The sequence below is a fragment of the Dipodomys ordii genome, unplaced genomic scaffold (assembly GCF_000151885.1).
Source record: "Dipodomys ordii isolate 6190 unplaced genomic scaffold, Dord_2.0 Scaffold171, whole genome shotgun sequence".
Taxonomy (NCBI): domain Eukaryota; kingdom Metazoa; phylum Chordata; class Mammalia; order Rodentia; family Heteromyidae; genus Dipodomys; species Dipodomys ordii.
The window spans coordinates 13487-41315 of record NW_012267387.1 but is presented as its reverse complement, the minus strand read 5'-3'; the positions used below and the strand labels follow the sequence as shown (position 1 = coordinate 41315).

At 36.2% G+C, this 27829-nt stretch overlaps 1 protein-coding gene across 1 annotated transcript; it reads left to right on the top strand.

Annotated features, from left to right (window-relative positions):
• On the top strand, window positions 1-27829 carry LOC105998698 (vomeronasal type-2 receptor 116-like). Its single transcript, XM_013033489.1, has 9 exons — window positions 1-55; window positions 2260-2368; window positions 13089-13220; window positions 13253-13267; window positions 19840-20128; window positions 21236-22042; window positions 23213-23440; window positions 24389-24512; window positions 26910-27829. The coding sequence occupies exons 1-9, from the start codon at window positions 1-3 to the stop codon at window positions 27827-27829; spliced, it is 2679 nt and encodes an 892-aa protein (XP_012888943.1).

Genomic DNA, 27829 nt, shown 5'->3' with positions numbered 1-27829 from the left:
ATGGCGGCTGCAGTCGTTGCCTCCATCGCTGCCATCGTGGCGGTGGCGGCTTCTGGCAAGAGCTTAGATCTGTCTTCTTGCCTGGATTTTCCCTCTCTGCCCTAACTCTCTGTCCTGTGATGGCACACTTGGTGTGATTCTCTGGCTTAGGACTGTTCTCTGGCTTAGGACTGTTCACTCTAAAACTGCTTTCTATGTGAGAGCTTGTTTAGCCTCCAGCTTCTCCTCCGCCATATTCCCCTCAACTATATCTTGTAACATATTTATAAGATTATTTCTTTGTTGCTTTGTATGTCCTTCCCCCACGGTATAATCCCTGCTTTCTCTGTATTTGATATTGGTATAATTTGTGGAAGAGAAAGGAAAAAACAAATCGTTTAACTAGGGATACAGTGGACCCATTGCAACAGTGAGATGTACAAGTCATTATGGCAAAAAGATAACTTTATAACTTTCCTGAGGTGGGTAGGGGAAGAGGAGGATTCGGTGGGAAGGGCAGGAGAGGGGGAGGATGGGAAAGGATGGGAAGGGTAAACAAAGTTGGACTCTACAATGCTGGTTAAGAAATGTACTCATTCTCTTGCCCATGTAATTGTATCCCCTCTGTACAGTAGTTTCACAATAAATAAAAAAAGAAGCAGGCTATATTTGGCCCTTGAGTCATGGTTTACCTATCTTCCGTTTGCATGTGTGTGTGTCTCTGTGTGTGTGTCTCTGTGTGGTATTGAGAATCAAATGCCATATGTTTTTATCTGATTGTTTTTTGCTTTAAAACTGTTTACATGTATCTTATCAAACATTGGAAATATGAATAAAGGAGAATATAGTAATGGAGGCCATTAGGTTGATTTAAATTTGTAGCGGAAATAAAAGGTAATGTATCCATTACAAATGTACTGTTACATTTAAACAAAAGACTTTATATGTCCACATAAAACTAACATAATGAAACCCATTTAAACTATACTCTAATAAAACCTTATATAATACAAAAATGAAACTTGAAAATCAATCTACCTAGAATTTTAAAAATTACATCTGTTTTGTCAATTAGGACTAAACTTTATGTATAACCTCAAATGGTGGCCTACTGAAACAAATACCTAGGACTCTCAACCTAAGAAATGAGCTGTAAAGACCTCTACAATGAAAAGGAAAACGATGATATAAGACATTGGACAAGACAATGAAAAGACATCTTGTGTTCAGAGTTTGGCAGAATTAAAATTGTAAAAGTGGCTATATTCCCCAAAGATACCATTTTTTCCACATTAGTCCTCTGAAAATTCCTGTGCATTTTTGCAGGAATGTAAAAATCTATACTAAGCCAACAACCAGTGGGAAACTCTGATAACCCTAGTTGAGATTAAGATTATTCTTCTCTCATCCAAGCTGGGAAAAAAAGTTTCTGAGATGTCTTACCCTTACCTGGGTGGTGTAGCAGATATCTGTGATCTCAGCACTCTAAGAGGTGGAGATTGAGGAAATGAGAGTTCAGGGCAGTCCTATGTGGATGTTAGTCACAACAGTGGTGCCTGCCTATATTTACAGCTGTGATGGAAACTTAAAAAAACATTGAATTCCATTTGTTTGCATAGCTATGAAGAGAAAACTTATTACAAAAAATACACAGAGCTGGGTGTTGGTGAGTCATGTCTGTAATACTTGGTATTACTGCACTGCAGTTCAAAGCGAGCCTGGACAGGAAAGGCATTGAGCCTCTTATCTACAATTATCTACCAGTAAAAAGCTGGAAATGGACTTTGGATCTAAGGAGTAGATTACAAGCATTGACCAAAAAGCTCAAGAACAGTGTGCAGGCTCTGAATGACCAGGAAAACAAAAACAAAACAAGAGCAAAACCTCCAAATTCACAGAGTAGAGGAGACATAGCAGGAATCGGATGGAGAAACATTACCTTTTAGTCTTCATTGTGGGAATCCTGTAGTAAAATAGCCAGTCTCACACATGACTTAAAGCAGAAGGCCTAAGGAAATGAGGGTGGGAAGCAAAGAAGCTTGGATTCAATCAAGAGCCGGGAGTGGATTTCAAGTAGGGTTAAAAAAAATGACCATCACACTTGTTGCATCCCCTGGAATTCCAGACATGAACAAGCTTTAGCACAAACCCATGGAAAGACTTCACCTTAGCAGAGAAACAATAAACATACCCACATAAAATTTGTTAGTGAAATAAAGGTGAGAGGCCTCAGGTCAGCAGGATATTGGGGTCAGCTACATCTCTAAGCTTTCCTTTTAGTTGTTGGTGGAACGACAGCTCAGCAGCTTCCAAGAAGGGAAACAATGGGAAAGCACAGAATAAACTGTGAATTGATGGCTGATTTGGTTGAAGGAAAAGAAACCGGATTGTAAGAATTATGTAAGGGTGGGGGACTAAAGGCTCAGACCCCTAGTATAGTCATTGAAGATTGCATTAAGCTCCTATGCTGTCAATTGTGTGCTTAGTAGACTCAATTCTGGAGTGACATCTCTAAAAGCCACCTACTAGATGAAATATGTCACCCCCAAGAAATGGCCTGAGAACTGTGATAAATAATCACAAATATATGTTAAACCCATTCAGCAAAATAGTCAATATACCAGCAATCACCAAACTGAGAAATACCTAATAGTACCTAATACCATAAATACAAAGTGTCTTAAATATCAAGGAATAAATGTCACCAAGGTAGTGAAGTAAATATACAGAGAAAAACATTGGTTTTTTGAAATAGACATAAGAAGAAAAATTCTCCATTGGGCATAGATTGGGAAAAGAACTATTGTGAAAATATGTGCATCACTCAAAATTATATATATATATATATATATATATGATGAAAATATATGCACCACTCAAAATTATATTCAAGGTCTGGAATCTTCCCAGATGCTCTTCAATGGATAAAAGGACCAAGAATGTGGTCTACATACACAATGAGTTTTTGTTCATTAAAAAGAATGAATGATGTTGGTATAAACTTTGGTTGGGGCGAGGGTTGGGAGATGGGAAGGAATGGGAAAGGGAAACAATGGAGGAGGCAATAATGCTTGATAAGAAATGTACTCACTACCTTGCTCATGTAATTGTAACCCCTCTATATGGTATTTCCACAATAAACAAACTTATTAATAAAAAAAGAATGAATGATGTATAATTTGTAATGGAAAAAAACTGGAAAAAAGTGAAGTAAGTCAGGTCCAGAAACAAAGGATGAATATTTTCTTTTATGTTTGGAACCTAGAATTAGTTTATAAAGTAAAAGTTTGGGTGATATCTAAGTATATTCAGATATATTAACTGAAACACAGTATATTCATGGGAGAATTCAAATAATGTAATTTCCTACAAAGGCAAATTCAACTTTCTGTAAAATAAAACACCAGGAAACTGCTACCTCAAAGGGGAGGTATCAAATCAGGGGAAAAGGTTGGACAAATGAATAGAAGTGGAGAATGGAGTCACTCATCCAATATATGTCCTTCAAAAAGAAAAGATGGAAGTGGTGGATAGGGGAGGGATGAATGAATCATTGAAAGGGATTATATATTGTATTTGTAAACTCCACATACAATGACTTAAAGGCAATATAAATTTAAAAACTAAAAGTAAAATAGTAAAGATTTTTATACATATTTTGATGTTTTAATGTATACATATATGCATATATATATATTACTCATTTTAGAAACACAAGAAATAACATCTGTCAACACCACCCCTTCTTAAAACGATTTCTACGCTCTCATCATCCCATATTCATAAGCATATATTAAGTATATTGGTCATGTGGAATCTGTTACATCTCCATTGACCTTCTGCCTCCACCACAAGACAGGACCTGTATTTCATTCCTACCATTCATTTTTTTGATCATTTTTGTACCAGTACTATGGCTTGAACTCATGGTCCAAGTGATATCCCTTAAGTCTTTTGTGGGCTGTGCAGATTTTTTGAATCTGACACATACCCATTTGTCAATGCTTTCTCGAAGACCATGATAGGCAGGCACTGTAGAATGAGCTCTATCTCTGGTCCTTCTTTGCAATGATTATTTTTATACTATCTGGCTTTTGCTATATGCCCGGGCCTGGGCTCTATTCTTTCTATTAATGCTTGCTGCCACAGCTGGAATGACAGGCATATGCCTCAATATCCAGCTTCTTCTATTTTTACAAAAAATCCCAGGATATTGTTTTTAGTCTGAGTTGGTTTGGAATCACAATCCTCCTGACCTCAGCCCTCCTTCTCAGCACACTCACACCTACATACACCCACATACACCCACAGACACACAGACCCAGATACACACACACACACACATGCACAAACATCTTGATTTTAGGGGGGTCTAATGAAAATTGTGCCTATGCTGTTTGGGAACTGTGATTCCAATCTCAGCCATATGAGCACCTTGCACTACAGTTATGAGCCTCCAGTTCTTTAGTGTGCTGGATATGGAACTCATAATCTAAAACTGAGCCACAGCCTAAGCTGTATTCATCAAGCTTTGCTTTTCTATTTAAGATATAGCAGTATTACTTAGAAAATCATTACCTCTGTCTGTTGCTCCAAGTGTTTCCCTTATATATCTATCTGTAATTTCATATTTTAAGCTCTTAAATTGAGGACTCTAATGGAATGACAGGGAACTATTTCCAGTCTTCAACAAGTGACATGCAGTTTTACAAACAAAATTTGTTACAGAAGCAATCGTGTGTCCACTATATGTAATTGGCCATCTTGTGAACAATCAGTTGACTGTACCTATGTTGGATTGTTCTGGATTAGCTGTTATGTTTACTGGTTTCCATATTCTTTGGAACCAGTGTCAATGTTACTTCCTTTCAGTGGTTTTGTAGTATAGTTTGAAATCAGGTCCACCATATTTTCAGCTTTTTGCTTTTTCCTCGTGATTTTGTTCTTTCATTGTGTGAATCCAAATAAAATTTAAGAGATATTTTTTGTCAAGGACAACATTGGAATTTTGAAATGAAATGAATCTGTGAGTTTCTTTGTAAATTTGGCATTTCAATAATATACATTCTCATCCATAAAAATGGAAGATTCTTCCTTTTCTCTTCTCTTCTCTGATTCTTTCTTCTATATCCTCTGGTTTTCAAGATTGATCGAGGAATTTGATGTCTTCGGTTAAATTTCCCTTAGACATCTTTGTAGGCTGTGGCAGACAGATGGGTACAGGGGTGTTTATTTTTCATCAGTGAGTTTACTGAGTTCAGTAGTAGTTATTTTTGAAGTTTGGATTATGAGTTTTCATTTGTCTGCTGTAGACCTTGTGGCACTTATGGGGCATAAAATAGATTACAACAAGCTAGTTTGGAATGATGACAACAATCTGTGATAATGAGGATAAAAGAAAAAGAACACAAGACGTTATGTCGAAAAACGAACTTTACAACTTTGGCGGGGATGGGTAGGGGAGGGGAAGGGATGGGAAGGGGAAACAAAGGAGGAGGCAAGAATGCTTGATGAGAAATGTATTTATTACCTTGCTTATGTACTTGTAACCCCTCTGTACAGTTTTTTCACAATAAAAAAGAAAAAGAACATACAGAGACATAATGAAAGCTTTTTCTTTATTTTTCAATGAAACTTTTTGTTTAATATTTTAAGATAAGATAACAAGTTTTCCAAGAAATGTACTTACTACCTTACTTAAGTACTGTACCCCTCTGTACATCATTCTGAAAATAAAATTAAAATAAGATTATGAAAATTTTATAAAATAGTAATTGTCATACAAATGAAAATGGCAACTACATTGTATTCCTCCCATCCTTTTTAAATTGAATATTTAATTTTACATTGTTCTATGGAAATTACTAGATATGCTAATAATTTTTCATCTTCATAAAAATTATGTGTAATAAATGTGTGCCACATTTATAACACTAGGCCATTCTCATATACAGTCATTCTTACCAGTTTTATTCATTTTTAAAATTTTATTTCTTTCCGTAGAAGTAGAGTAGCATTCAGAGCAGTTTATGAATACAATGCCTCTTGAATCCTGTCACCCCTTTGTAGCATTCTCACTCTCCCCTCTGATCCCATACTCCTTTTCTCAATTTTGGACTGTATATTGAATTTTTTTATTTAACAAAATTTTAAGTACACTTTATGTATAGTTATATACAGGTTCTTTATATATTATATAATGTATGTGGTATTTTTAATGTAATATAATATGTACAATATATAATATAGTAATATATTAATATAGAATTATGATAATATTAATATATCACATTAATATATATAGATAATATAATTATAGTAACATATAATATAATAATATTTGAAAATATATATACTCTTACCATTAAATTTAATACATTTTCAAATATATATTTTCTTTATATTCTGTACAACTACAGAGAGGTTGATGAATACAGTGTGTCTTGATCAATGTCACCCCTTTTAACATTCTCACCCACCACACCTACCACAAGCCCATCCGTCACTTTTCTTAATTGTAGATTATGTCTTGGATGTTTGACATTTAACAAAGCAATTTATGTATACAAAGCACCTGCATCTATTTCACCCCTTCTATATGCTTCACCTATTCTACCCAGTCCTTTCCCTATTTTCCACAGTTCTGTGGCATATACAATGCAGTCTGTGTTCTACTCATTTCCCACATTCATGCTTCTATTCCTCTGTATTTTGCCTCCAACAACCCACAGTTATTCCTAGTACTCATTTTTTTGGCCTTTACCTTTATCTTGCTAAGGAATTATATTATGTGTGCTCCCCATAGAGTCTATTATATTTCAGTTAATTCATTTATAACTCCTTGGGTGCAACCCCGTTTGTTACTTCTACATTTATAGGACATACACTAGTTTCCATTTAGGAGGGAAATCATGCAACCAGTGCTTCCCTGGATCTGGCTTTTTCACGTAATATAATCTCCTAGTCATTCCATTTCTTTATGAATGGTTCAATGTCATTCTTTTCAATGGATGGGAAGCATTCCACTGTGTGTGTATATAGAGGCATCTGGGATGATTCCATATCTTGGCTATAGTAAATAAAGCTGCAATAAACATAATTGTGTTGCTAGCTTTAATGTATCCTTGTTCATGCTCAATTGGCTATATGCTCACAAGTGAGTTTGTTTGTCATAAGGTTCTATGCTTGGTGTTTTAAGGACCCTCCATATTGACTTAGAGACTGGCTAAACAAATTTTCTCTCCCACCACCAATATAATAGAGTTCCCTTTTACCACTTCCTTGCCAGCATTTCTTATTGTTTCCTTGATAATGGCCATTCTAAATGGGGTGAGGTGCAATCCCTGTTTGGTCTAGCTTTGTGCTTCCTTTATGGCAAGAGATGTTGAATATTTTTTCATGTGTCTATTGGTCACTCTTATCTCTTGTTGTGAGATGTTTCTTTTAAGTCTTTAGCTCAACTGGTAGTTGGGATGTTGAGTCTTGGAGGAATCAGCGTTTTGAGATCCACATATATTTTATATATGGGGCCTTTCTCTGATGGATAGCTGGTAAAAATCTCCTGTTCTGTGGGCTTTCTAGTTAGTGTGTTACTTATGTGGTTTGCAGAGCAGAAAACTCTAATTTTGGTATAGTCCATTAATCAAATTTTTTTAAATTTGTTCTGACTCAGGAATTTTACTCAGAAAGTTTTAAATCTGTTCTGAGGGGCCCTCCCCTCCCCTGTAAAAGTTTGATGTTTTCTGGCTTTACATTGAAGTATTGGATCCAGTTTAAACTGATATTGGTGCAAGGTGATATATAGATATCTAGTTTCAATTTCTTGCACATGAATGTCCAGTTTCGCCAGCATCTTTCTTTCTGCCTATACTTTTGGCTCCTTTATCAAATATTAGATGGCTATAGATCTTTATGTTCATTTCATGGTCTTCTGTTCCATTTGGTTCTCTAGCTTGTCTTTTGCCAGTGCCAAACTGCTTTCATTACTATGCCACTCCAGTAGAGCTTGGAGTTCAGTATTGTTATTTGTCCAACACTGTTCTGATCAAAATCTCTTTGAGATTTTGAATTGCTTTCTCTGGTTCTGAATAATTTTGTTGAGATTTTTGGCTATTGCATTGAATTTGTAAATTACTTTGGGCAGTTTTTCCATTTCCACAATGCTAATTTTTCCAGCCCAGGAACACAGAATATCTTTCCATCTTCTTAAATCTGCCTTGCTTTCCTCTTTCAAATTGTAAAAAGTTTCAATGTAGTGGTCTTTACCCTATTGGATCAGTAACATGTCTTTTATGTTTTTGACGCAATTGCAAATGGGGTGCTATTGTAATTTCAGCTTTGAACTTTGTCAATGGCATAAAGAAAGGCAATTAATTTTTGTGACTTGATTTTGTACCTGGGAATTTGTCAAAGTTCAGGATCAATTTTAGTTGCTACAGAAGAGGAGATTTGTTTTCCCTTAAGAACATGATCATGTCATCTGTAAAAAGGGATGATTTTACTCATCCGTCCCTATTTGGTTCACCTAAATGCTTTTCCCCTGTATACTGCTCTTGCTAGGAATTCCAATACTATGTTGAAGAGCAGTGGAGAGAATGGTTGTCTTTGTTTTGTTCCTGAATTTAGGGGAAATATATTTAATTGTTCACCATTAAGCATAAAACTGGCACTTAAATAATGCTCCAATGCTAGCTGATTGGTTTCTTATTAAGAGTCTTGTAAACTTACCTTCCCAGGCTGATTTTGAACCTCTTCTCACATTTACATTTCTAAAAGATACATGGCTAAGTAACTTACCATAGCTTTCTATAAATTAAATTTTTAGTTGACAATAAAACAATGTTTGATAAAATATATTGTGTTCATATATTTTGTTGGGGGCATGATGTTTAACAAAGAAAGTGTAATTGATTTTTGTTGTCATGTCGAAAACAAACTTTACAACTTTGGTGGGGAGGGAGGATTGGGTGAGGGGGATGGGGGGGAGGCTGGGAATGGATGGGAAGGGGAAACAAAGGAGGAGGCTAAATGCTTGTTAATGCTTGTTAAGAAATGTACTCATTATCTTGCCCATCTAATTGTAACCCCTCTGTACAGTATATTCACAAAAGAAAACGAAAATATAATTGATTTTCAACTGCTTCAATATATTAATAAAGATATAATCAAAATACTCATCAGTTTCTACTGCATTTTTGACTATCTTACTTGTTTATTTAAGGAATTTCATTGATAGATTTGAGTTTATATTATAAAGTAAAATGGGGAATCCTCATTTTATCATATGAAATTATTGGGAGAATATGTAATTTCAGTGATTTTGCATATTATTTTATAGTCCTGCTATTTTTTCTGAGTTAGGATTTCAGCAATCTTACACTTTTTCTCTCAAATGAAGAAATGTAAAGAATGTACACATGGATGGATTGATATGTTAAAGTAAGATTGGATGGATAGGAGCCAAGAAGAAAATAAATACACGTAAAGGAAACGTTAATGAATAAAGATGTAGAAGATAGGAAGGCAAGGAGAAAAAATGGCGCCATATGAGAGACTTTTATTTTTGTTACAATAAAACTTTATTCATAAGAAGCAGGTTGGATTTGGCCTTTGAGTCATGGTTTACCTGTCTTCTTTGTATGTGTATAAGTGTGTGTGTGTGTGTGTGTGTGTGTGTGTGTGTGTCTGTGAGAAAGAGAGAGGCAGAGAAAGACACACAAACACACACACAGAGACAGAAAGAGAGAGAGGTATTGAGAAAAAAATGCTATGTTTTTATATGATTATTTTTGCTCTAAAAAAGTTTACATATATTCTATTGAACATTGGAAATGTCATATGAAGTAAAGTAATGGAGGCCATTACGATGATTTAAATTTTTAGGGGAAATAAAAAGTAATGGATACAGGGCATTTAGATAAGAAACTTTATATGGCCATATAAAACAAACAAAATGAACCCCATTTTAACTATATACACTAGTACAAATTTAAAGTAATAAAAATTTTAAAAATAAGTCTATGGAGAGTCGGAAAAGACCATCTCCTTCTTAAATTAGTACAAAACTTCATTTTTTAATTGTTTAAAATAAAACTAATGAAGAGCCAAAGTTCATTTCATATATACTTCAAATGGTGGCTTCACAAAAACAAATAGCTAGGACTCTAAACCTATGAAAACTTCTGTAAAGACCTCTACAATGAAAAGTAAAGCTATGATAAAAGACACCGGATGAGAAAATGGAAAGACATCCTGTGTTCAGCGTATGGCAAAATTAAAATTGAGAAAGTAGCTATATATCCAAAGCTACCATTCATTAAATATTATTTCATGAAAATTACATTGCATTTTTGTAGGAATATAAAAATCAATTCTAAGCCAAAAAGGAATGGGAAACTCTGATAACCCTAGTTGAGATTCTTCTCTTAAACCAGTCTGGGAAAAAAAAAGTTTCTGGAATGCCTTGCCTGGGTGGGGTGGCAGATATCTGTGATCCCAGCTCTGTCAGAGGTGGAGATTGAGGAAATGAGAGTTCCAGGGCAATGCTATGTGGGTGATAGTCAGAACAGTGGTGCATGACAATAACCACAGATTTGATGGCAATGTACAAATAGGATTAAAATCCATTTGTTTTCACAGCTATGAAGAGAAAGCATCACAAAAATACACAGAAGGAGCTGGATGTTGGTGACTCATGTCTGTAATACTTGGTATTTACCAAGCTGAGATCTGAGCAATGCAGTTCAAAGCCAGCCTGGACAGGAAAGATGCTGAGCAATTTAACTGTAATTAATTACTAAAAAAGATGGAAGTTGTGGGAATCCTATAGTAAAGTAGCTAGTCTCCCATATAATTAAAAGCTGAAAGGCTCAGGAAATGAGAATGGGAAGCAAAGTATCTTAGATTCAATTGACAGTTCTGGAGTGGATTTCAGGTAGGGTAAATACAACAACCATCACAAGTGTTGCATCTTCTGAATTCCCAGATTTGAACAAGCTTCAGCACAAACCCATGAAAGACTTGACCTTAGCAGAGAAGCAATGAACACACCTTCATAAAATTTGTTAGTCAAACAAGGCTGGGTGGCCTCTAGTCACAGGGTATTGGGGTCAGCTACTTCTCTAAGCTTGCCTTTTAGCTGCGTGTGGAACCACAGCTCAGCAGCTTCCAAGGAGGGAAGCAATGGGCAAGAGCAGTATACACTGTGAATTGATGGTTGAGTTTGGCAAAGGAGAAGACATTAGTTTGGTAAGAACTATGTGAGGCTGGGGTGCTAAGGACTCACACCCCTAATACTTTCATGGAAGATTACATTAAGCTCTTATGCTGGAAGATGGGTGCTTAATAGACTCAATTTTAGAGTGCCACCACCCAACAGCCACGTACTAGGTTAAATATGTCACTACCAAGAAATGGATGGACTAGTTGAAAACTGTGACAAATAATCACAAACATAGGTTAAACCCATTCAGCAAAGTAGATAATACACCAGCAATCAACAGGCTGAAAAGTCAAGGAAATCAACAAATTCCAAATAGTATTTAATACAACTAATACAAAGTATCATAAATATCAATTAATAAATATAACCAAGGAGGTGAAAGAGATCTATAAAAAACATTGGTTTTTCAAAATAGTAGAAACCATAAAAGAAGAAATTATCCATTGGGTATATATTGGGAAAAGTACTATTGTGAAAATATATAAAACTTTTAAAATTATATATGTATGTAGATAGATAGAAAGACAGATAGATAGACAGACACATAGACTGACAGACAGACAGACAGACAGACAGACAGACAGACAGACAGACAGACAGACAGACAGACAGACAGACAGATAGATAGATAGATAGATAGATAGATAGATAGATAGATAGATAGATAGATAGATAGAAATACCACATCTGGAATCTTCCCAGATGTGCTTCAATGGATAAAGGGACCCAGAATGTGGTCTACATGTACAATTGTTTTTTGTTCATTCATAAGAGCTTATGATATACCATTTGTAGTGAGATGTAATATTCAGGAAAAAATGTATAAGTTAGGCCTCGAGAAACAAAGGATTAATGTTTTCCTTTAGGCATGGAAGCTAGAATTAGTTTATATAGTAAAAGCTTATGTGATATCAAAGTGTATTCAGATGTATTAACTGAAATACCATAGATACTTGGGAGAATTCAAATAATGCATTTCCCTAGAAAGGCAAAATCAACTTTCTGCAAAATAAAACACCAGGAAAGGCAGGGGGGAATCAAATTTGGAGAAAGAAAAAAGATGGAAGAGGTGGATAGCGGAGGGATGAATTAAACATTGACAGGGGTGACATTCATGAAGTAATATATGGTATTCATAAACTGCTTTCTTAAAGAGCAACTTCACTGTACAATGACTTAAAAATTGTTTAAATTTACAAACTAAAAAAGTGGGGCTGGGAAGGTGGCTCAATGGTAGAGCGCTTGCCTTGCATGCCTGAGGCCCTGGGTTCGATTCCTCAGCACTACATAAGCAAAAAGAAAAAAAACAGGAAGTGGTGCCTTGGCTAAAGTGGTAGAGTGTTAGCCTAAAGCTGAAGAGCTGAGGGACAGCGCCCAGGCCCAGAGTTCAGGCCCCACCATGTGGCCATTTCAACATCCACATGACATGATATCACCTCATGCAATCCAGTTGCATCATCCCAAATGACTTTCATGCAAGTAGTTTCTAGACAGACTTTGGACAAACTACAACCAAGATAATTCCATCTCTGGGGCCTCACTATCTGTGGTCCTGGATAAAATCACAGCACCTGCTGTGAAGAAGGCAATTTCCAAACATGTTTTCTAACCCATGTTTTTCTTCCTGACGCAAGGCTACAAATGCAGAGCTCCTGGGAATAGTCTTGCACATTACTTCTGGGGACTCACATGAGGCTTTCATTAGAGGTGCGCTATAGTATTGATCTCTGTCAATAAAAAGACATATGCACATATAAAAAGATATACCAATACATATAACTGAAATTGTGGGCCTCACTTCCCACCAGCATTTCTTCTTGGCAGAGGCTTCAGGGATGTGCCTTTTGACTTTCACACTCTTTCTTCTCCATCTTCCCCTCCCTGTCAGGTCCTTGGCTGGCACTAGTTGCTTTTCTACCATGAAGCACCGAGCACACATGGATGGAGATGTGATGATCACTGGGTTTTTCCCTCTGAACACTTTGGGAATAGATCACAGTAACAGCCATGCTTCCAGGCAAGAAGAGAACAAGGTGTGAGTAGTTTCATATTTAATTTTCATTTACAGTTCTGAGGATGTTTGATTGGTGAGGGAATTGTGGGTGCACACATCAATGATCTCTGTCTCCTCTACACTGACCTCCATTACTATTGCATCTGTAGCAGCTCAGTTTCATTCTTTTGTCTTACATCTTCTGTTGATTGATTTTCTGTCTGTTAGCAGGAGAGGATTCTATTTCCCTCCATGTAACTTCTCTTTGTGGCATACCTGTATATCCTCAATTTCAGCTGTGGAAAATGAGGTGATGTTACTACAATAAAATGGAGTCACTGGCCTGAGTTCTGTATTAAAAGGCTGCCACTGCATTTCCTACACCAGACATCTGAGAACTTTTCTTTAGTAACACCTATATATTGAGAATGTTGATAAAATTTCTTATGGTGGCTCATGACTGTAATCCTTACTACTCATGCAGCTGATGTCTGAGGATGGAGGCTTTAAGAAGCCCAGAAAAGAAAACCTGTGAGACTTTTTTCTCCAATTAACCAGCCAAATGCTGAAAATGAAGTTGTGGCTCAAATGGCAGTTTGTTAGCCTTGAGCCACAAAGCTCAAGAACAGAGCTCAGGCACTGATTTCATGATCTCGAACCGGTGTACACACAGGCATGTGCGCACACACACACACACACACACACACACACACACAGAGTCACATACAAACACATTGCTAGTGTACACAAGCGTTACTGTTCCAAATTAAGCCTTGTGGCATTGTTTTCTGTCAGATAGGTTACCAGGCAGCTCAGTGTTATGAAAGATTCCTCATTGGGGAATTTACCTAACCAAGATGATTCTTCTTTCCTTGTGCACATGCCTATTCTTGAAATTCTGACAGTAATAGTCTCTCACTAAATACTAAAAGGAAAAAGGAAAGAAAATTGACTGCACAGAACTTCAAGGAATTCTAGAAAATTATCTAATTCCTATTGCAAAATAAAAATGTCATTGTCTCCATCATTGGCACTGCTTTTTAAGTGCTGGTATGACAACTATAGCCAGATGCAGCTGCCCACAATTGAGAGCAAAGATACCAGGATAGGAATTGCTCTCTTCTGTGCTATAGAAGATTCATGGCTTCATTTTATATGTCACTGATATGTTTATCTTTCTCACTTTTATACTGGTCCTGGGATATTAGGTCCTGTGGGCTGTTCCATTTTTGCTGAAGGCTAGTGCTCTAGCCCTTGAGCCACAGCTTCACTTCTGGCATTTGTTGGTGATTAAATTGAGATAAGAGACTCAGCCCTCCCTTCCCAGGCTGCCTTGAAACCATGATCCTTAGGTCTCAGCCTTATGAGTAGTTCAGAATGAAGGTGTGAGGCGCTACTGTCCAACTTCCCTTATTCTTTATATTCCAAACTATATACCCATGTTTAGGTGATTTTTATTCTTTTAACTTCCCAATATATATGTGAATATTTTTGTTAAGCTCTTAATAGAGACATGTTGAGAAGCATGTTTTCAGAAGTTGTATGTTTCTTTTCTATTCCCAAGTACAAAGTAAAATCTGATTTGGGTTAGTAAAATTTTATGTATGCTATTGACTACACATAGAAATATTTATTGGCTAACTCTCCTAATAGATAAATAGAGCACTGTAATTAGACATCAGTAGGTGTGAGATTTGACTCCTCTATGTCCACTGATGTTAGCACATGTTTGCCAATTTTGATACAATATGGTGCTTGTGCCAAGTACCTAGTTCATGTTGTAGTTCCATACTTTGATTTTATTCATTCACTGTTTAAGAACCATTTCTTTCTGTTTTTTGTTTTGTTTTGTTTTTGTTTTTGGTTTTGGTCATGGGGCTTGAACACTGGGCCTGGGTGCTGTCCCTCAGCTCATCAGCTCAGGCTAGCATCCCTACCGCTTGAGCCACAGCCCTACATCGGTTGTATGAGTTGCTTATTGGATATAAAGCCTTTCCTGCCTGGGTTGGCTTTGAACCATGATGCTCAGATCTCGCCTCCTAAGAAGCTATGATTACAAGAGTGAGTCACCATGCAGGCTTTTTATAACCATTTCTATACCATGTCACACATCAGTTCTTTCTCTTTTATCTCTAATTTCTTCTACTTATTTTCACTTTTTTGACTTAGCTAGGAATAAGCCATTGATAATTAGCTTACTTTGGAATTTTGCATACATTTTTATCTCAAAGCTGGTACTTTACCACTATACCCTTACTTCAAGCTTTCTGCTGATTGACTGGAGATAAATGTGCCATGACCTTTTCTGTGACAGCTCCTTTTGACTCAGGATCCTTTCCTCTTGATTTCTTGTTTAGCTAGGATTGCAGGTCTAAGCCACCAGTAGAGATACATTTAATTTCTTGAAAATCTCTAAACTTTTACTTTTTATGTACCATTACACAAACTTTAATTTGCCTCTGGACTAATACATAACTAATGGATGCCCTGAAAAACCAAAGTATTCAGTATAATTTTTCTGTTTTGGTTTTCTATTTCTATCTTTTAAGTGTTTTTACTGTATACTCATGATTTTTCTAATCTAATATTTAATTTTAGAACTGTTTTACACTACATTATTCATCCTCTGTGAGATATATAGGTGGCAAGATTTTTAACTGTTCATTTGCCTGTCCTGCCATTTCTTTCACTGTACTGAAGATTTAAAATTGGATACAAGCACAGTTAATTTACATTTCCAGTGCTTGGGGTACACGTTTTGGCCTTTTAAGTGAGAGAAATGATTCTGCCATTTAATCAAACCCAGGGAATAATTATGCCACTTCTTTTATGAGCTATTGAAATTTATTTAAGGTATCTGTGTATTTATATTTCCCTTTATTTTCACTATTACAAAGCTCATGTCTCTATTAAGAAAAAATCTATTTTGAGATTAAAATACTTATGGTCTAGATTGAGTGTTTCACACATGTATGCCCAGTTTCACAATGCCACTGCTTGCTAAGTGTGTCATGTTTGGACCATGTTTTATCTGACACCTTCTCCAAGAATCAGATATCTATTGTTTGCAAGTACTTTATGGTCTTATATTTCTTTGACACATGTTTCTGATTTTTTCTTTTTTGTCATTTTTCATTTGTGAAAATATCGTACAGAGGTGTTACAATTATATGGGTAATGTAATGTGTTCTTTTCTTATCAAGCAATGTTGTCTCTTCCTTTGTTTTCCCTTCCCATCCCTTCCCATCTCCCACCCCTTACCCCCACCCCCATTTGTGCAAGATGAATAAAGAACAGGCATGAGATGCTTTTGTGTTGTTCTTGTGTCTTAAAATATCTCTGGCTCATGGAGGATTTCCTTGTTCATATAATTCAGTTTTCATTTTCTATTTCTGTAAAGGAAGTGATAGGAGTTTTGATGTAGACTGTACTGAAGGTTCTATAGATAGTTTTTCAGTAGTACATCTATTTTCACAATACTGCTTCTGGCATACTAAATAATGAGTGGTGTGGATTCACATGTGTAATTTTGTTGCTTTTCCCTATTATGGTTCATGATTTCTTTTGCCCTATCATGGTTCATGTTTCTTGAAAATCCGCCTTATCCTTTATTGATTATTGCTATTTTTGGTAGTCTGTAATTCTTTTTCTTTTACTTGATTATTTCATTCTTTCAGGTAATTTTGGGTTTGTTTTTCTAGTTGCTTGAGATGTAGCACAGGTTCTTTAGTACAACATTTGAACTCCAGATTTGCAAAGGTTGTGATAGTTTCATTTCATTGCTGTATTTCTATATGTACAGATTCTGATATTCTGTTTTCATTTTTATTTGTTCCAAAGATTGTTAAACTTCTTGAAATTTGCCTTGAAATCAAGTCATTTAATCATGTATTAATCATTTAATTCAATTGAATACTTTTAAGTAAATTAAATTTTAATAAAATTAATTGCTTTATTTCTGGTTTAAAGAGAACTCATTTCATTTCAACATAATGGGAATATTTTTGGTGTTTTCCTTGTTAATTTCCAGCCTTACCACAGTGGGGTTTGCACATGTGCTCAATGTATTTTAAGTAATATTTTTTGTGTTTTTATTGGAAAAGTGTTGTACAGAGGGGTTAAAATTTGAGCAATGTAATGAGTACATTTCCAATTGAGTATTGTTGCTTCCTCCTTTGTTTTCTCACTACCATCCCTTCCTTCCCACTCCACAACTATGCCCCCCAATAGTTCGTTTTCAACATAGTTTTGTACATCTCATTGTTTCAATGGGTCAACCTGTATACTTATGTAAGCATTTTGTTTTTTCCCTTCCCCTCCCCAAATTAGAGAAGTGTATATACAAGATGTAGGGCACCAACATTAACTACAGTGACAATAGCGGTTATACTGTGTGGAAGGGAACATAAAAAGAAACAAAAAAATTCACATGGTACATTATAAATGCATTAGAAACAATAGCTAGAAAGAAAAAAAATATATTTGTGTCCCTATTTTGGGGTTCATTTTATTTAACATCATCTAATATGATCATATGTACATGGCTTTGGCCTTGTCATAAACACGTACTAGTTGTTATAAATAATAGAAACCATGGGATGTTGTTTCCTTGGGCCTGGCTTACTTCAATATATTTTAAATGACATTTATTTATTTATTTTTTAGTTTTTTGTAGGTCATGGTGCTTGAACTCTGGATTTGGGCATGGTTCCTGCATGCTTTAGCTTAAAGAGAGTGCTCTATCACTTGAGCCACATTGCACTTCCTGTTTCCTGGTGGTTATGTGGAGATAAGTGTCTCATGGACTTTCCTGCAGGGGCTGGCTTTGAACCATGATTCTCAGATTTCAGCTGCATGAGTTCCTAGAATTAAGCCACTAGCACCCTGCTTTTTCCATACTTTTTAGATCTGGCTGTTTTGTTTCCTATCCCATGATCTCTCCTGTAATATATTGGTGAGAGATGGTTTATTCAGACATTGGGTGAAGTGTTCTCTAGGTGTATGTGAGGCTCATCTAATCAAGTTTTATTGTGTTCACAGGAAACAGGGTATATATTCTTTTATATCTTTCTTGTTCATTAATTTTTCTGTTTTGTGGTCTGAAAAACTGACGTTAGTATTTCATATAGGAAGTGTTTAATGCAGATACATTGTAATAACTGTGCTTTTCTGGGAACATTTTTATCCTTCCTCCATTTCTACAGGTTAGCCTTACCAGGTGCAATACTCTTGTTGGATAATTTAATTTTTTTTATCTTCAGAACTGTAAAGAGCTCTTGCCATGTTCTGTTGACTTATATGGACTCTACTAAGATATAGAAATTGGTGCCCACCTATATGAATATGAGTCTCATTTTTGTTATACTTTAGAGAATTATCCCTGTATATGTATTTCAGTTGTGGGACCTTCATGCTATGACAGCTTGCTTTAGATGTCATGAACAAAATTTGATAATCATTTCATCTTTAGGACTGTTACTTTGTTACTTTGAGATAATCCTCTCTTAAACTTTTGACAACTTTTTCCCACATCTTCATTCCTACATTTTATTCCTCCATATGTGTATGTTCAATTAAATTTTCTATAAGCTTACTAATTTCTTCTGTTTAGAACATTTTGAATATGACAGATTTTGATTGTGTTCATTTCACATATACCTATAGTATAGATTGAACAAGTTGATCCTTTCCCTTAGTATATCCAATATGCCTTCATTGTTTCCTTTTAAACAATACCAGTTGATTTCATTATATTAGATTCTTTAGAATATGAGAATATGCCCACACAATCTCAGCTTGCATGTAAATACATACAAACCCAAACAGACATTCACACAAATCCTTGTTGCACATAGACAAAAAATGACAGAAGGAAAAGAACTTTGATCCTTTCTATTTTGCTCTATTGCTTCCTTTACAATATCTCAATCTAAATATATTTGGAAGGGAATAGTGATCAACGCATTTTACCACGGATCCTTGGAACTGGTATATCTATACAAAGCTTATCTACAATTCTCTTCTCAATCCGCATGTCATGATTTCCTGTTTCCAAAATGAGTTCCTTGAAATTGGATGCATCCTTTTCATTGTGTTAGATAAATAAAAATAAAATCCTTGCCCCCAATAGTTCAGTTCTTTTTCTGGTTGTTTTTTGTAAGAGCTATTCAATATGTAGGTCTGTGAGCAGAGCTGCTTCTGCATATTGCAGTTAAATTAAATATTCCTTAGTTATCCTGACATGCCTCTAAACACATAACAAACTGTGTGACTGAAAACACAAAAATTATTTTCCACACAGTATGGCCAGTTGCCCAGTCATGGATCTTCAACTCTGGCCATGGGTACTGTCCCTGAGCTCTTCAGCTCAATGCTAGCACTCTACCACTTGAGCCACAGTGTCACATCCAACTTTTTCTGTTTATGTGGCAGTGAGGAATTGAACCCAAGGCAAGCACTCTATCACTGAGCCAACTTCCTAGTCTACTTTACCTAGATCTATATACAAGCATAAGATACTACATTAATATTCCATTTTGATTGAGGTAATATTTTAACGTATTCCTTGACAATGAAGCAAGCATTTAATGTATCATAGTCTTAAGTTTTGGAATTTTCCTCCTCAAAGTATTTGCTCATTATGCAGATTTATCTTCAAGAACTATCAGAGTGTTTTGGCCTTGGCTTTTGCTATTGAGGAGATCAACAAAAATCCTGATCTTTTACATAACATGACTTTGGGATTTGATATTTATGATGTTGAATTCAGAACTTGGACAATGTTTAAGAATCCATTCACTTGTCTCTTTGGGAAGTACCAGATTCCAAACTACTCCTGCATGAGAGAAAGCAGGTCTATAGCAGTACTTACAGGACCATCAGGAATAACATCTGACCAGATTGGGACATTATTAGGACTCTACAGATTTCCACAGGTGAGGGTGCAAAGTGTGGAAAGATATAATAATGTCTAATGTTGTGGCATTTCAGATGTTAGAAGAGAATGATAGGAAGATATTCTATTTATGAACCCATCAAGTTTTGTGGTATCAAGGAGTATTTACTCAAAGATATTTGGAAATATATATTTTCACACTTTGGAATAAGATATAGAAGATTTGAGCTGACAAATGGATAATTTATTGTTTCCAGACTTATCAATAATTTTCTTTAATACATCAGGAAATGGAAAATGATATAGCAGTGTGAAGATATGTTAAGAGTGTACTGATTCCTCATAGCAGTAATCCTAAATAATGGGGAAACATGTATCTCAAATTAAATACCAAAGAGCACAAGGTGAATAATTGAGTCCATTGGTCAACACAAGTCTTGAGGTAATTGCCAAGGAAGTGGTAAAAGCCATGAGTTTGTGCCTCTAGCATTCATACACACACACACAAACACACACACACTCACACTCACACACAAACACACACATGCATGCAGGCACACAAAACATATTATATTGAGTGAAGTAAATCAGGCTCAGAATGAGAAAAGGTAAATATGTGAAAGTTACATTTAAAATAGGAATATGTAATATGAAATAAGTATGGAACACACATATAGATACTTACATATATACATGATCAATCTGACTAAATTAAAGTATACACAGTGGTGGAACCCCATGGTGTAACTTTTCTGACCTATTGACAATATGAAAAATCAACACCAAAAAGGTGAAGCATCTTGTCTGAGTGGGGCAGATGTTAAGGGAAAAATGCAAAGAAATATGGATTGGATGGGTGGTAAAAAGCAATATGATATACAATGGGTATGTAAGCAAATGGAATTAGGAGTGGGTCAGGTTGATATTGATGGGAGGAGTTGATAGAAATAGTGACAAATATGGAGACAATTATAAGTCAGTTGATATGTTGTGCAACATTTCAAAAACAATTAAATTATTTTTTCAAAAAATAAAACAAAACCTACCTTCCACCTACTTCAATTGGTTCTTAACAGAATTCAAGACTGAGATTACAATGCATGGAAATCTTCTCATTCATGGAGCATCCAATTTTCTTTTACTTTAGCTTACCTTTGGGCCTTTTGATCATGCCCTGAGTGACCATAACAAGTTTCCTGCTCTCTATCAGATGGCACCAAAGGACTCATCAATAGCCACTGCCATGGTCTCCTTACTGCTTCACTTCAGCTGGAACTGGGTGGGACTATTGACCTCACAAGATGAGAATGGTGCCTGGATTCTTGCTGAATTGAAAGAAGAGATGGCCAAAAACAGAGTTTGTGTAGCCTATGAGCTAATGATCTCAACCCAAGATACATCATATATATTCAAACTCATGGCAGTTTATAATGAGATAAATCTATCTTCAGCAAGTGTCCTCATCATATATGGTGATAATGATTCACTGATAGCTTTAATGATATTTATCGAGCAAATTTTTATACATGGCAAAGTTTGTATTGTGAACTGTCAGTGGGATTTCACCATGAAAAGGAAATATTTCATGCTAGGCTCATTGCATGTACCTCTTATTTTTACACACCATCATGTCGAAGTTTCTGGATTCACAGATTTTGTCAAGACAGTTAAGCCTTCCAAATACCCAGAAGACATTTTTCTTGCCAGGCTGTGGTTTCTCTCTTTTAATTGCTCAGATTCTGAGTCTGACTGTATAACATGGGACAACTGTGCTCATGATGCCTCTTTGGATTGGTTGCCTGTGCATGTTTTTGAAATGACTATGTCTGGAGACAGTTACATTATATACAATGCTGTGTATGCTGTGGCCCAGGCGCTGCATGAGATGTTTCTCCATCAAAGAGAAGTTCAAACAAGGGGAAATAGAAAACAAAGAGTGCCTTCCCCAGAACAGGTAATTTTTTCTATGGAGGAGTACACATTATGAGCAAAGGCACTTTCTAGAAGGGATCCTTCCTGTGTGAAATTAAATATTTCTGCATGTATGCATGCTTGTTTCTGTACTTGTATATATATGACTTGTGTTTATATAGACAAATATAAATATATGTTTGTATTCATATGTCATAGTAAGTTGTTTGTTGAAATTAATTAGTATTTCGGTAATTAAAGCAATTGTCTCAATTGTTTTGCTTTTCCTTTCTATTATCAGAAATTAATATGAGTACAAATTTGAACAAATATAGACTCACAGTTAAAAATTAAACATTTCAGTTGCTTATCAAAACCTTATGTGAATCTTTATGTGTCAATGTAATTAAGGTAATCTGGACATGTATGGATATGTGGATATTCTGGTAAGAATAATAAAAGGCCAGTAACAAGATAAAACATATTCCTCATTTCCATAAATTAATTTTGGCCAGTGCAGGGACTTGAACACACTACCTGGGCTATGTCCCTGAATCTCTGTGTACTCAAGGCTAGTGCTCAACTACTTGAACACAGCATTTCTTCTGTTTTTTTTTTCTGAATGGTCCTTTGGAGACATGATTCTCTCTAACTTTTGGGCCCAGGATGCCCTCCAAGCCTGATCCTCTTGTCTGAGCCACCTGCACAGCTCAGTTTACAACCATCAGCCAACAGGCACTTTCTCATGAATTCATTTAGTTACTAATAACTCATCATGTTAATACCGAGTGTTTTGAAAACTGCAAATTGAGTTTCTCCCTATTCTTTCCTTCAGTCAAAGCAAAGAATGACCTAATTAACAGAATTATCTGTATTTTTCATGAGAGACCAATTTTTATTGAACTTTTGGAATTAAACATTCAGCAACCTTAAATTATAAACATTCATAAAATAATGGTTAGGGTAAGATGAAGTAAAATGATAGCTCTGGAAAAAAGTCATTCTACTCCTTTTCTAAGTGACCAGTAAAGATGATTTTTCAGATTGATTATTTTATTCCTCCATAGATTTTTCTTCTGAGATAATTCATTGTGTGTCACTACTCTTTTTGAATTCAGAACAAGAGATGAAAGGCAATCAGGAGTGTTTCTTACTTCAGGTTTTTTGTCTTTACTCTGGGATGTACTTCACTATAAGATAATGTCTCTTTTAGCTGCACACTTTCCTGAAGAGCATCCAGTTTTATAATCGTACTAGAGATCAAGTGATTTGGGATGAGAAAAGACAACTGGAGCCAGAGTATGACATTCTGAACATTTGGAATTTTCCAGAGGGTCTTCAACTTGAGGTGAAAGTAGGGAAGTTTTCTCCATATGCTCCACATGGCAATCAAATGTCTTTATCCGAAGATATGGTAGAGTGGGGCATTGGAACTACAGGGGTGAGTTGGATCTAATCCCAATAATATAAAAGACACACACATCAGTAAGAGTCACCCTTTAAATTTATACCTGTCTGACTGACAGCAAATTTCTCCTATAATCCTATCAGCTAATAGAGCTGAGATTGGAATATCATACCTTAGAGTCAGCTCACACAGGAAACTCTGTGAGACAGTTATCGCCAATTAACCACCCCAAATCTGGAAGTAGAGCTGTGACTCAAGCAGTAGAATGCTATCCTTGAGTGAAAATAGCTTCAGTCCTGCGTCCAGGCCTTGAGTTCAAGTCCCAGGATCAGATACAAAAGAGTTAAATGTGTTCCTACATGTTGATTTTGAATATTATCATAGGATGTAAATTTGATTTATGTCAGTAGGTATCTAACAGTTTGACAAAGTACCTGAGGAGATAATTCATGTGGTTGAAAGCTTTCTTTTGCTGCCTTCTGCGGAGGTTTATTTAACATTTATTTGATTTGCTACTTACTCACCTTTGCTTAAGATGAATCATTGAAGGCATCTGTGATGAAAGTCTCATGTCATAGTCACTGGGAAAAGATAAAGATAAGATGACCCTGGGGTTCACATAACGCTAAAAAGTGGATTCCTAATTGTTCTTCCACATGTCATACATTAATAGGTTAGAAAATATAATGGCATGAATTCAAAGAAAATACATAGGGCTGTACACTTAAATTACTTTCTCAGAACAACCTTCAGCCTTTTAAAAATTCCATACCTTTCAATGATTCAACAGGCTAGATCAAGGTTGTAACACATAGCCTTTGGAAATCATGGAATATAGAATATAAAACAGAATTGAATTAATTGACTGCAATTGTCTGCATAAATCATTATCCTTAAAAATAGCATTCTTTAAAACAATGGATTATTTCCGTGTTCTACATGAATCTGAACAGTCACTGGCACACTCCTGCTTTTCCTCAGACTCCTCATTCTGTCTGCAGTGAGAGTTGTGGTCCTGGATTCAGAAAATCTCCTCAGGAAGAAAAAGCTGCCTGTTGCTTTGATTGTGCACCTTGCTCAGAAAATGAGATAGCTAATGGGACAGGTGAGTCTGTGACTTATGAAGAAATTCTTTACCTCTCCCTAGTTTTCCACAATCCAAACAAGTCAATGCAAAAGTTGTGTATTAGGATTAAAGAGCTCATGCTCCTCTCCCTGTTAATAACTCAAATCTGATATGTTGTGCTATTGCTATTTGTAATATAATAGATCATAGCTTTGAATTATATATTTAGTTATAGTTTCCAGGCTATTGTCCAGAAAGTTTTCTCCAGGAATCCATCTTTTTTTACTTCTTTGTGTGAAAATATTGTACAGAAGGGTTACAATTAGATGGGCAAGATAATGAGTACATTTCTTATCAAGCATTGTAGCCTCCACCTTTGTTTCCCCTTGCAATCCCTTCCCAGGCTCGCCCCACCCCTAACATAATCCTCCCCCCCCACCAAAGTTATAAAGTTTCTTTTCGACATGACAAGTTGTACTTCTTATTGTTGAAATGGGTCCACCTGTATCCTTATTTAAACAACTTTTTTATCCCCTTCGCCTCCACAAATTAAACCGACATCAAATACAGTGAAAGCAGGGGTTATACTGTGGGGGAGGGACATAAAAAGCAACAAAGAAATAATCTTATAAATGCGTTAGACACAAATGCATGAAAGAAAAAAAAACATTTGAATACATATCTTAGGGTTCATTTTCCTAACATCACCTTATGTGACATTTTCTGCTTGACTCAGACATAGACTAGATATTGCAAATAAGGGAAACCTTGGGACCTATGTTTCTTTGTGCTTGGCTTACTTCACTTAATATAATTTTTTTCCAAGTCTCTCCATTTCCTAACAAATGGGACAATGGCTTTCTTTCTGATGGAGGCATAGAATTCCATTGTGTATGTATACCACATTTTCTTGATGCATTCATCTACTGAGGGGCATCTGGGTTGGTTGCATATCTTAGCTATAGTAAATAACGCTGCAATAAACAGTAGGGAACCATACTCCATTGTTGGTGGGCATGTAAACTTGTTCAACCACTTTGGAAAGCAGTATGGAGGTTCCTGAAAAGACTCCACATAGAGCTCCCCTATGACCCAGCAATCCCACTTTTGGGCATTTACCCAAATGTTTACAAACAAGACCACACTAAAGCTACCAGGAATCTTTCTTAACACTAATCATTAGGAAATGTCTAAACTCTAACAGGAAGTTAAACCTAAGTCTTATTAAGGAGAGTGTTCATCTTAGAAGTTATATTTTATGCACACAGGAATCATGGATCTCACATATGTTTATATCTCAATGCCCAGAACTCTTCTTGGTATAGGACAAGGGCCCAGTAAGCTAAATTCAGTGTAAGAAGTGAGCATGACTATACAATTTCCAAGAGAAATTAATCTGTGTCCACAGCTTCAAAGGTGAGCAGGCAAGTCAAATCTAGTGAGATGAAATCAAGGATAATGTACCATAGGGTAAAATTAAGGTTTTACAGAAACATGTGGGGACACTTAAGCTGTTTAATTACAATGTAAATATGATTGAAGAACTGTAAATGAGAGTGAGTAGTGTAGAAAAAATTAATAAGATTTTATAGTTGCCCAACTGTTACATTATCAATACATGTGATAGTCATTGAGTGAAAACACACTTAAGTAAAAAAGACTGATGGAAGCATAAACATCACCCCATTTGTAAGGAAATGGAAAAACTTGGAAAATATTAAGTGAAGTAAGCCAGACTCAAAGAAACATAGGCTCCATAGTATCCCTTATTTGCAATAATTAGTATATGTCTAGGATAATCATAGCAGATAAACAGAATAGCTCAATAGCTTTGATCATATGACCATATAAGGTGATGCTAAGTAAAATGTACTTCAAGAAACAGGTAGAAGAGGTCCTTCTTTATTGTTGTTTTTTAGTGTGCTATGTGATTTCATGAATCTTTTGTATATTTCACCCCTTTTAGTACACTCCTGTTGTCACTGTAGTTGATTTTTGTAACCTAGAAATGTTTATCTGAATTAGGGAAGAGAAGGGAAAAAGAGAATGGTGATACAAAGGACAAAGTGGGAACCAATACAACAGCGACATGAATGAGACAGTATGTTGGAAATGATCTGGACAATTTGTGGGGGAAATCTTCAGGGGAAAGAAAGTAGGAGAAAAATGAGGGAAGGAGTAAAATGTTTGACAAGAAAAGTACTTATTACCTTATTTATGTAACTCTAAACTTTCTGTACATTACCTTGCAATAACAAAAGTCTGAATAAAGAAGATAAAAATAGGAGGTGGTTATGGCCTGGGAAAAATACAAAAAAGCTTTTATAATATTAATGCTGACATCTCAGGATTTCATTTAAATGATAAATTTCCTAAAATCCTTGAAGAAAATGAGGTTCATAAAAAGAAGTAATGGTAATGTACATGTCTCAGCAGATATAGAGCAATGTGTGAAGTGTCCAGATCATCAGTATGCCAACACACAGAAGAACCAGTGCTTCTTGAGAGCTGCAAGTTTCCTGGCATTTGAAGATCCCTTGGGCATAGCTCTGGCTTGTATGGCTCTTTGCTTCTCCATGCTAACTGCTGCTGTTCTTGGGGTGTTTGTGAAATACCAAGACACTGCCATTGTCAAGGCCAATAACAGGGCTCTCAGCTACATCTTGCTCATCTCCCTCATCTTCTGTTTCCTCTGTTCCTTGCTGTTTCTTGGCCGTCCCAACGCAGTCACATGCATCCTGCAGCAGGTTACATTTGGGGTTGTGTTCACTGTGGCTGTTTCCACAGTGTTGGCCAAAACAGTGACTGTGGTTCTGGCCTTCAAGGCCACTTCCCCAGGAAGAAGGATGAGGTGGCTGCTGGTGTCAGGGGCTCCTAACTTCATCATCCCCATCTGCACCCTCATCCAGATGACTCTCTTTGGAATCTGGTTGGGAACCTCTCCTCCCTTTGTGGACACTGATTCACACTCTGAACATGGCCACATCATCATCCTGTGCAACAAGGGCTCCCTCACTGCCTTCTACTCTGTCCTGGGATACTTGGGCTCCCTGGCCCTGGCCAGCTTCACTGTGGCTTTTCTGGCCAGGAACCTGCCTGACACCTTCAATGAGGCCAAGTTCCTGACCTTCAGTATGCTGGTTTTCTGCAGTGTGTGGCTCACCTTCCTGCCTGTCTATCACAGTGCCAAGGGGAAGGTCATGGTGGCTGTGGAGGTCTTCTCAATCTTGGCCTCCAGTGCTGGCCTACTGGGATGCATTTTTGCTCCAAAGTGTTACACCATCTTGTTAGTGCCAAATAGAAATTCTTTATATGGCTTCAGGGTGAAAGACAGTAGGAGAAACAAACATTCTTAA